General features: G+C 42.2%; 1 protein-coding gene across 1 annotated transcript in view; it reads right to left on the bottom strand.

The window, feature by feature from the left end:
- Positions 1–11,663, bottom strand: part of LOC141019793 (uncharacterized) — a 47,297-nt gene that overhangs the window by 3,585 nt on the left and 32,049 nt on the right. The window contains exons 5-10 of the mRNA XM_073494803.1: positions 11,300–11,548; positions 9,012–9,072; positions 8,611–8,741; positions 6,998–7,117; positions 6,754–6,867; positions 2,652–2,765 (exon numbers count right to left, since the gene is read on the bottom strand). Coding sequence (XP_073350904.1) covers positions 2,652–2,765; positions 6,754–6,867; positions 6,998–7,117; positions 8,611–8,741; positions 9,012–9,072; positions 11,300–11,548 — 789 coding nt within the window. The remainder of the gene's footprint in view (positions 1–2,651; positions 2,766–6,753; positions 6,868–6,997; positions 7,118–8,610; positions 8,742–9,011; positions 9,073–11,299; positions 11,549–11,663) is intronic.

The raw sequence follows: 11,663 nt of genomic DNA, 5'->3' as shown, positions 1-11,663 counted from the left end.
CAAACACACACTTTCTCACACACACTCGACCTCCATGCCAAACCTTAGCCTCCTAGGGCGAAAACTGTGGCCGTGAAAGGGTGGGGAAATATTTGTGGGCCGACCAACAATGCAAACCATAGAGCTGCTGGTTGCAGCTAATAAACCAGAGATATCAGTGTAATCTTGTTGTGTTGCTTCTCACTGAAATAAGTAAAAACATCTCATGGATACAGAATCTAATCCTGCATGTCCGACGATGTTTAGCCTCCAAAGTTAAGATGAAAGTAAAAGTGGAGACGCTGGCAGGACGCACACCAACACTTGGGAGTGCTTGTCAAATATTATGTTTACAAATGCACATCGCATCCAAAATAATGCCTCGCAGCATCTCTGTTTATGCGCAGCTCCCCTCACTGCTTCTGTTAAGTTTATGTGTGCCTCTTCCCAGCCTCCGCCTCACTGGGAGTGTAAACGCCAGGAACCCCCGAGGGCTTGGCTCTGATAGCAGAAGAGGAGGATTAGAAAGAAATGCTGAATGAATAAAGGGGAAGTAGTCAGTCAGTTATAGGTAATCTAAACCTGTTACAGTCAGTGAGAGGCCTATTAGGATTTAACGCCGGTGAAGTGTATGTGTGTGTGTGTATGTGTGTGTGTGTGTGTGTGTGTTATCTAAGGGAAAAGCCTGGGAGAAAATGTGGGGACAGAAGTCGCTAATAAAAGAGTGAAACTGATAGAAAGTATAATTGCCTTTCACCATTTGAGGCACTACTGATGCTCTGCCTCTCGGCTCAGGCCGTAAAGAGTTTTATCACTTGTGTTTGAACATTGGGTGTGTGTGTGTGTGTGTGTGTTATACTGTGAGCCAGTGACCTGTGATGTGGAACTACGGGGGATTATCAAGTGTCAGAGTGACATATCACTGCAACACAGAGGAGCAGGAGAGGCTGTCATCCTGAAATATGTCTCAGTTTTTACTTCATAACCCCCCCAAGCCTTATACAGTATGTCCACCATGTGTGTGTGTGTGTGTGTGACGTGATGCTATACAATATTCCCTCTGCTGTACCATCTAACACAACAACCCTCTGGGAGTATACTCGTCAATATGAGCGAGTGCAGCCCACAGAGACGTGACAGTGCATTTAGTGAATACTGATTCACAGTCAGGATGGGTTTATAGGAGAATTAACATGCCGGCAGCTATTTCTGCCTCTTTAATTTGTGCTTTAAATGCATATTTCACTTCAAATGGAAAACGTAATCACACATATTCCACTGAACACACAGGTTGTGAAACCAGCTGTGTATCAAAGCTGAGATTGATGTAGCTGATTAGAAGATCAGTGATTTAAATCCTGTGAAAGATCCCTTTGAACATGATAAATATCTATTTTTTTTATAGATAATAATAGAAAGCTAAGTCAACGACTGAAACATTATCACCATTAACAAACACCAGTATGTTAAACTTCTGAAGCATTATAGTACGGACATAGTTCTGGCATCCATGTACAGCATGTCACGTGTCTGTTAACCTTGTATAAGTTGAATCTGCCGTCTTCTGTGCTCATAATGAAATCTTTGCTACAAAGCTTGTAAAACCTGGTGTCCCACACACCGTACATTTTCACCCCCGAATGAAACCCGATGAAGGCAGCTCGTCTGGTGAAGTGTTGGATTTAATTAAACTGCACGTCTTACGGCCTTAATGGTCCTTGTGTCTGCACCTCAAACACTTAGAGAGCACTCGTCCTGTCCTTTTTGTTTAGTCTTGCTCTCACTTAGCAATTTTTTAATTAAGAAAATAATCACAATAATTGTCTTGGTCCTCCATCTTTACAAACACAATTTGCATCTCTGTTTTACTTTTAAGTTTCTTCCTTTGTTCACATTACTTTTATTTATGGCTTGGTAAGGATATACTTCCAATATCAATATATGAGTGGTATATCACAATATTCACCTTGTGATCATTTGATCTCGAGAACCTCAAGCTGTGCACTTGTGGCCGAACACACAGTGGTTGAACCAATCAGTGAGCTACTGGCAGCTACAAGCACTTATCTTTTAGTAATTCATTTAAATTTATTCTTTCTTACTCTACCCAGTCCGATGAACTCATGTACCCGTCATCAACACCACCATTTATTGCCAAAAATGTGTTCATTTGATTTAATGTCACACTGGGTGTTATTTAGCTATTAATCATATAAAAGTGGGTTTATATCTTTTTAACAATTAAACTATCAATGTGTAGTTTGGACTGGTCACGTTTGCATTCGTACTGCATACACATGAAGGCGTAAAAGCTGGATGTTCCAACTATTTACTTTTAATGACATGTTTCAACAGTTTATCCATCGCTTTCATCTAACTGTTCCATCTCCTCTGCTTCCTTGCTAACTAGTTTTTATGCACGCTAATTGCAATAACACTTAAATTAATTGTTATAACTGACTTGGGGATGTAATTTTTAATCAATTCATTAATGACTTTTTTCCAAATTAGTTGAACTACTCTGCAAACTCTTCACATACGTGCTAGCTACAGCAGAAACCTCTGAGTAGAAATGCCTCGGGTTGGGAATCACTGTATTGGGTTATTCAGAGACAGTGACCATCTACAGGTATATACTGTATATAATACATGTTTAATCGTGACCCACTGACCCAGCTGGCAGGTTCTGCCGGTCCATCCAGGTGGGCAGAGGCAGCGGTAACCTCCAGGAGCCTCCTGACACGTCGCTCCACGTCCGCAAGGGCTCCGATCACACTGCCTCACCGCTGAGAAGAGAATGAGAACATATTGTACATGAACTACTGGTCTGTGTAATGGGAGTGTGTGTGTGCATATCAAAGATATGTTGTGTGTGTGTCACTGTGTCTGTGTGATGCCACCACGCCACCATTGGTATGCGGATGCTTTGGCAGCCTGTGTTTTCATTCTCTTTCTGCTCCTCTGGTTTCTGTGCAAACAGTGATAAATATAATAATCTGCTGCACGTACATGATGGCTGACACCACCAACCTTTTCCCAGAGAGGAGGCAGGAACAAGTGAATTTAAATAGAGGATGACGGGGGGAAAGAATGGAGAGACGGGGTAAAATAGAAATAGAAAAATGAAGCTGCCACGCCTGGTTTCGCTCCTCTGAAGAGAAATTAAAAACCGATACGAAGAACTGAGGGAATGTGAGGAGAGAAGCTCTCGTTTTAAGGATTGACCACGCATATCATCCTATTACACTTGTCATATTTGTGCAGTAGTGCCATCAAGACTTTTCCCATACATCTCACGCTCTGTCTCTCTCATAACCTTTTTTCACCCTGCAGAACAACCACTTTCCATCCTCCTGACCCCGACTCTGAGCAGTAATAACCCAAGCCAAGCTAGCAGCACTTCTCCCAAACAAACAAAGAAGCCTTTAATTAATATTGGTTATATATATAAATCTAGTCTGAAAGCAGAGCTGTGTTGTGGTTATGGTCGTCATTCCCTGCGAGCCTGACAATCCTCTCGCTGTGTAACCCCCAGAGAGAATCTCCACAACACATACAGAGACCGAGATAGACCGCCTCTCTGACAACAAACAACAAGAGCAAAAATAAACTGTTCTTTATTCCTCTGTTTGTCCCTTCCCTCTTACTGTCTTCTTGTTGAAGTGTTTACATGCCAGTGGGCGACCTGCAGCGTAGCTTATCCTGATCGAGGTGAAATCAGAGGATGTGGAACGCGGCTTGTTTACACACGCAGCTCTGACAGACCATAACCTGTACGATCCAATCTCACCTGTGGCCACTCACACAATCACACAACCTGAGTATACATACGGCTCACACACAAATACAGAGCACATGATCGAGACTGTTCTGACAGCTCAGTTGTTACTTCGCAGACCAAAACACGTTTGACCTTTATCCACGCTTCAGTGGGAGATCATATGAGGTGTGAGGGCTTCTGTAAGCTGATGTAACACAGCGTGTACCAAGGAACAAGATTCAGACAAAGAAAATAAAGTCAATAAACAATGTTCCAACTGCATGTGCCTAAAAATGGGCCTGCATTTTAGGAATAGTCAACTATTAAGGTGTTGAAGCAGATGTAAACCGAGCTCTAACTTTACTACACTTTACAGATATTCTTCTCTGAAATCTAAATGTCGTGTCAGAGTGTCAGGAATGGCCGACCACGCTTTGAGTCACCCTAACCCAGGGATATTTCCATCAGTTTTTGTCACGTTGCAAGTTGGTGTTTAAGGAGACCTGCGGACATTTCCAGTGGTTTTTCTGGCAATCAAAACTGGCTATTTTTTACTGGAAGTCGGACCATCTCCATCCATGATCATAGTGACCAAAAATGGGCATTTTAAGCCAAGATGATGCTTTTCTAACCTTAACCAAGTGGTTTTTCTGCCTAAACCTAACTAGAGCATAAGCACAGCGTTGTGACGAGAGAGATAGAAATATTGAACTGACACAAACATGAAGTTGCAACATTAAGAGACATCCAGTTTGAATTTATCTGGGGTTTTACAGAAACATGCAAAATCATCTGAAATAAATCGCTGTAAAACTCCTGTATCCAGAGCCCAGCTTTATTTGGACTTGTGGCCTACCCTGGTGCAGCAATGTTTGGAAAAAAGCAGCAAGAGTGCCCTCTTGAATTCCCCTATGGTAGATAGAAAATGATAAAGTGCCCTCTTCAGTGGCTCAACGTGCAAAAAAACAACATGATAAAGTGCCCTGTTAGGTGGAGAAAACATGATGAAGTGTCATATCTGCTGCCCTACAAAATTAGCTGGCCTCTTTGTGCCCTTAAATGGTTGAATAGTTAATAGTTTCCTGTGTGTTTTTATTACAGAGGTAGTAGTTACACTTTAAATGTCACATAATTAAATAATTTTGATCTTAACCAGGAACTGTTTCACGGAGGAACAAGCAACACGTCTTTCTAGGAGTGTGCCACTGCATGCAGCTGGTGTCCTTTTTCTTTTCCTTTTTTTTCTTTTGTCCCCGCTACTTGAAATGTGTTTTGCAGCATTCCTGAGCTTGATTCATACTTGTGATTAAAAGGCATGATATCTTTGCTTTTGGCTGCTTTGCTTTTGTGAGCTTGAATTAAACTATCTTCAAACATGAAAGCACCATGTAAAAAAAATGTTTCTTTCATCCCTCCACACTGTTTTCATTATTTTCTCTTCATGCACATGCACTCTTATAAAACCCTGTCTACTATGGACAGAGACCAGGTTTCTCCAGCAGAAATCTGGCTGTGATAACCAGGTTTCTCAGATATTTTACGCTGATTACAGAAACCGTTTTTTTTGTTTACATGCCAGTTAATAAATCAAATTACTGCAGATGGCTGACAGTGCCTAAAGGGCATGTGAATACAGACTGACTGATATGATCTGAAGGTAAAACTGAGGAATATTTGCCAGTTAGTTTGCTGTGATGCAGACAAAAAAAATCTTACTGTCCATTTTAAAATAAATATCAAATGCTCAGAGTTCCTCATGTGGATTAATGCAGGTTTAAGAGATTAGACATGACATAGATTACATACATAGAAACTGTAATAACGTTAAACAGTCTAGCGTTGCATATTTTTTAGGAAAAGCATCTGTCTACTGTTGAGCAAACTAATACCACCACAACTGATGATGCTTAAAGCCAACAACAACATGTCAGTCCTGCTCTAAAGTTTAGTGTGTATTGTTTTAACATTTAACAGCGCTTTCAGTTTCCTCACAGAGCAAACAGTCTCATAACATTACATTCATTTGGCCCAAAACAACTTTTGATTTTTTTCCCATGCACACACACATCATAAGTGCACCGGATGTTGCACAAATCCTCACATATGAGATTAAAGTCTGCTGATAGTATGTCTACTTTTGTGTTTCATTGTTTTCAGATGTTAGTAGCACTGTCTTCAGTTTTTCGTTACACCAGGAGAAATTTGAGGCTTTGTGTTTTCCTTATTTCGCTCAACAGCTTAAAATGTACATAACAACCATTCCCCTTTCATCACAAGGGTGTCCCCCCGTGCTTTAAGAGGTGCTTGTATCACACTCTGCTTGCATTTCTAATCCATCTCATCTGGATCTCAACAAAGTCTGGATGCATCTAGATGTAAGACTGAATAAGGCCCAGGAGATTAAAACGCTATTTTCTTATCGGTAGCAGCCGGCGCGACTTTCCGATGACCTGCAGCTGGTGCGTTTTTTTTACTTTTAACTTGTACTCCTGTTAGTAAACAGCATATTATTTACTACATGTATTGTGTTGTCTTTTTATGTGCATTTGATGGTCTTATATGTGCTTTATGTAACTTTATATGAGCCTTACACCAGTGAAAGACACATTTCCATTATACCTACATTAATGGACAATTAAGTTTTAAAAATTTTGAATCAATAAAAAAACGCCCTTAGCTCACAGATTAATCTCAGTCTATATTAAATCAATAGAGTTGATTAAAGATGCTCCACCTCACCTTTTTTGGCAATGTCAGTATGAGTGTGGAAATGCATACACACACAGCCGACACACACAAAGCCAGACGGAGGGCGAGGCCGACCGCTGATTGCTGCTGATACTGTTTGTGTTCAGACTAATTTAGCTTCCTCTGCTGGATTGATTAGAGTCACTCACTGGCTTTGATCCAATAACAACCAATCACACGCAATCTCACACTGTCCAGCCCCTCAGCTCAGAGCTGTGTGTTTCCGTGAGCGGTGTGTGTGTTTGTGTGTGTGGTTTGAAAATCACCATCAGCGCAGGTGTGTCCGGTCCAGCTGTCAGTACAGATGCAGCTGAAGCCTGTTGGGTCTTCCACACAGGTGGCGCCATTCACACACGGGGATGACAAACATGCATGTTCCACTGATTAAAGGAGAGCGATGGAGGAGGTGGAGGCATGAGAGAGGAGAAAAAAAAACAGACGACAATTTCACATTAACTGCGGCTTCCTGTGTTATCTTTCATTGTTTCTTTTCAGTGGCTCAATGCTCACCAATGTCACAGTTTCTTCCTCTGAAACCTTCCTGGCACTCACACTGGTACTCGTTTGGCTCTGTGTTGGTGCAGGTCCCGCCGTTCTTACAGGGCTGATGGGTGCCACAGTAGTTCAGATCTGAAACCACAAAACTGTCCGATTAAAACCTGCTTTCATTTTGTCGTTTACAACACAAAACAGCAGAGAGATAAAAAGCATATATTGAAGAAAAGATAAAAGGTTGACAATGCAGATGGATCCAGGTTAACTTCAGTTTGACTTTGTCTCAGGTAAAGAGTGCAGCAGCAGCACACACACGCACGCACACACAAACACACACACACACACACACACACACACACACACACACACACACACAGGGCACTGAGGCTGAAGTGCATCCAGGTCGGCTCAGTGTGCTGACTGTGCAGGCCAGTAGCTGCAGGGCCTGTTGTCTCCAGTGTTAAAGCTGATTAAAGCTCTGCTTTCTCTAATGATCTCCTCCGTGCCCACAGTCTCTTTGTCTCACCACAGCTCTTTACAGAGCCTGAATGAATTCTCAGAAAGAGCTCAGGACCCCACCTATCTGAAAGCGCCCAGCCCAGCCCCGCTCACATTCACCTTACCCAAGGCTATCGCCTTTCCTCTGCACAATACAGCGTCCCGTGGGCACTCTCTTGGCTCCCGGATCCCAGCTCCCACACCGGGACAGAGGTGGGAGGTGGGAAGTTATATTCTGGGATAATGTTGGAGGAACTTTGCTGCAGTGCGGTGGGAAAAGTTAAAGAAGGTGAAGCCCCTGAGGGAGCTGCGTGCTATCTCCTACGGAAGATCAGTAGGCCATCCCTGGGAAGGTGTGTGAAGAAACACGGCTGGCTTAAAACATATACTGCACATGCAATGTTTCACATTTCACATTTCACACACACACACACCAAGTCCCTGACCAACATACAATAGACAGCAAAGAGTCTTTCATCTCTATGCAGATGACACAGTCCTCTATATACTGAGTTTAGCTGTGGAGATCCTCATTTGCATTAAATGTTACACAGTTAAATTAGATACTAATTGAGATAAAAGTTTAAGTGTTCGTCTCAGTTACTGATTTGTGTCTCTGTTGTAATGAGTTTAAAGAGCAATATGCAGGTTTCTTAAGTCTTAGGGCTGAAAAAAAAGATACTCTTACAAGCCATAAGAGTTGAAATTAAGATTTAAAAGACAACGTTTTGCATAACTGTGCCACAGCATACTGGATAGTAGGAGGTACTGAGTATGGGCAGCTTTCAACAGTTTTTTTTACTAGTTTTTTTTCATCATGTCGAATTATTGGGTCTACTGGTTTCCTAACAGGATAAAACAGCGATTTTTTTTGTGCCTGCTAGATGAAGAGACTGCTGCATCTGTGACAAAAAATGTGGTTGTGTGTGGCATGAAATATGAAGGTATAAAAGGTCAGGTTGAAATGTTAAAGGGAGGACCATGTGAGTCTGACAGCCTTGAAATAAACAGCTCTGTCTACAAGTTAGGAATGTTAAAATAAACAGAAGAAGGGAAACAGACCAACAAACACAAATTAGATACCCATGTTAATATATCTGGGCTTTCTTTCATTCTGTCACATGTCTAACCTTTGTCACACAGCAGTCCTCCCCAGTTGACGTCGCACACACACTGCCAAGGCTCGGAGCAGCTTCCGTACACGCAGCCGGGGAACGTCACACACTGGTCACACAGAGGGCCATTCCAGCCATAATGACACCTGAAGAGGTGAAGCGCAAAGTCCACATCACATTCACAGGATTGAAAGAAACCGTTTTAAACCAGTAACATCAGTCACTTTATGTGCATACTGTGGCTGATGTTGCTGTTATTAAATGTTGTGAAACTTGTTTTCTTCAAATGGCTTATTAGCCTTTGGGAACATTATATCATCATATTACTGTCGCATTGACTGTAACTTGTTCTGGAGGTTTCTGCTCCAGCAGAACTTAACTAACGCTAACCCGTTGCTTTAAATCTCCGGACTTACTTGCATTCTCCAGGTTCAGTGCAGAAGCCGTGGACCTGATGACAGCCCTGCCTGCACACAGCTGTGAACAAAAACATGCAAACACAAACAAAAAGAGAGCTGTTAGAGATTATAAATCAGTAATTATGAAACAGGAATGAAGCCCAGTTGAGTTAAAGGGCATTTAAAGCTGAAATCAACCCTGAATATATCTGCCAGTTAGATGAAAATCCAAAACAGTTGACAGAAAAACCCCTCCAGATATCACCAGATATCCAAAACACAGGCTTAGTTGTGCAACATAACATGAGGAGGAGCAACCTCATAAACAGTTGGAACATGTCTTCAATCTCACACAAGCTCTTCAAAAGTTTCCAGGTGGAGAAAAACTCCCCGAACTTCATCACGGTCATTAACCTGCGGGGGGTAACAGAGGGACCCCTGACTAATTTTTCAGACTTCCTGCTTCTCTGCAGTCCAATCAGCGACCTGCTGAGGAGGAAGTCAGACGAAGTGAGGATGTCCGTAAACTAGCTGCGTGTCCTTCAGGGTTCCCATGGTTTCCACTCTGGCTTCCTCCATTCACTTTTTACCATTGCAACACGATGGCAGCGCTCCGAGGTCACACAGTGAGGTCGTCCAGCTGATGAGTCACAGACAGACGGAGAATAATCCCCCCAAACACACTCCCACACACACACACACACACACACACACACACTGTCCACTGAAGCTAACAGATGTACAGGAGTGTGTCAGTGTCACAGATCCTAAAGCTGTCAGTATTGACATTAACGGGAATAGATGTGTGGACTTATGTGTGCTGATTCTTGGGTTGAATACCACCAAACATGTGGACGATCACGAAGCTGATCTTTACTTCTGTGTGTGTGTGTGTGTGTGTGTGTGTGTGTGTGTGTGAGAGAGAGAGAGACAATCCAAAACAACACATCTACCACTAAAAGCTGATGGCGCTGGTTTGGGGGTCAAGTTTATTTTAACGGCCCTTAATCACAAAAACAATTTCAGAGGCCAACGTTTGAAAGACACTCTCATGGAAAAACCTTTTAAGAAACGTTGGAAGGGATCACTAAAGAGGAAACCCCCTGTCAGGAGCGGTGGAAAAATAAATGGAAAGTGAAAACATTCTTTAACTTTTCTCATCAGTGGCTTAAAGTTATCCTGAGGGAAATATTAGCTGAATTATTATCTGCAAACAAACATTTTCCAAAGTATTCATGCATCAAACTGAAACTTTGTAAGCAAACTGAGATGTGAAGGTTTGCCAAATAAAGGACAAAGAAGATGAGCAATGGATGTTAAAAGACGAAGATCCTTCCCTGTCATTTAATCTTCATAAGCTTTTTTATACAAGTTACACACTTTAGATTAAAGAACAGTTTTTACTTTTCACACTCTAAATCCTTAAGATTAAATTAATAATAATAATAATAATTACAATTATTGTTATCAGATAACTCATTAACCATATCTATTATCACATTACACTGACAAATTATAACGCAGACGTGGTGTTAAAGGAATAGTTCAGCATTTTTGGACATGCACTTTTGTCTCTTATTGAGAATGCCAGTTTCATGTTTGTACAGTAAATATGAAGTCACAACCAGCAGATAGGTAGCTTAGCTTAGCACTGAGACTGGAAGCAGGGGAAAAAAGCTAGCCGGGCCCCGTCCAAAGGTAATAAAAATCCCCCTACCAGCATTTACCTTTAATCTGGATAAAAACAAACTGTACCGTAAGAAACTTGTTGTTGTATATAGCAAACTATTTCTGATGGCATGCCTGGAGTCTTGTCGTCACTGTGATCAAAGTCTAGTAGGTCGTCACTGGACTAACCTGCCAAGAAATTGGCGGATTTGTTACATTCGTCGACCGAGCAATGGCGGACTCAGGCTGTCCGAGGGGCAGGGGTGACGAAGATAAAAAAAGGAACTAGCTACATGCACTTTTTCAATTGAAAATACAAACTATGATACATATTATCATGCTTTCTTGCACATTGGGCCACCGTAGAGGGCATTTAATGAGGATTAATCTACCACAGGAGCATCACAGCGGGCACGTTTGCTGCGTTTTTTCAAACATAGGGGCACCAAGGGGGGGCGATTGATCCTGTAGGGTGTAATAGGTAAATTATTTGTTGTATGTGGTGTGCTTTTGAGTATTTCACAGCTCGTAATTGATCTAAACCAAACAAAACTAAAGACTTGAACTCACTGAATCAATCAATCGTAAATTTTCAAAACTTTTACATGACATATGATGTGGGCAGTTTCCTCTCTCACCCTCTTTGCACTCTGGTCCTGTCCAGCCTTCCATGCAGACCTTGGAGCCGCTGGGGTCACAGTTGAAGTGGCCGAAGAAGTCATCGCGGGCCCTGCAGAACTTGTTGCAGAAAGGTCCGTAGTAGTTTGAATCGCAGCGGAAGCGAAGCCGGTACTCCAGGCTGAGAGTCCGTCCGTGGTGACGGTACGTCTGCCACTGCTCACCGGGGTTCAACATGGAGGAGAGGAGGACTCGCTCAATCAGCTGACCTGAGGGAGGAGGGAAGGAGGAAAGGCTTTTTCAGAACACTGGACAAAAAAATCAATCAGGATTGCTTTAGACTTCTTGGCGCTTGGCATCTGGAGGCCTTTTAAACAACCAGTT

This window comes from Pagrus major, chromosome 2, assembly GCF_040436345.1.
Source record: "Pagrus major chromosome 2, Pma_NU_1.0".
NCBI classification, from domain to species: domain Eukaryota; kingdom Metazoa; phylum Chordata; class Actinopteri; order Spariformes; family Sparidae; genus Pagrus; species Pagrus major.
This window is presented reverse-complemented; position numbering and strand designations above follow the sequence as displayed.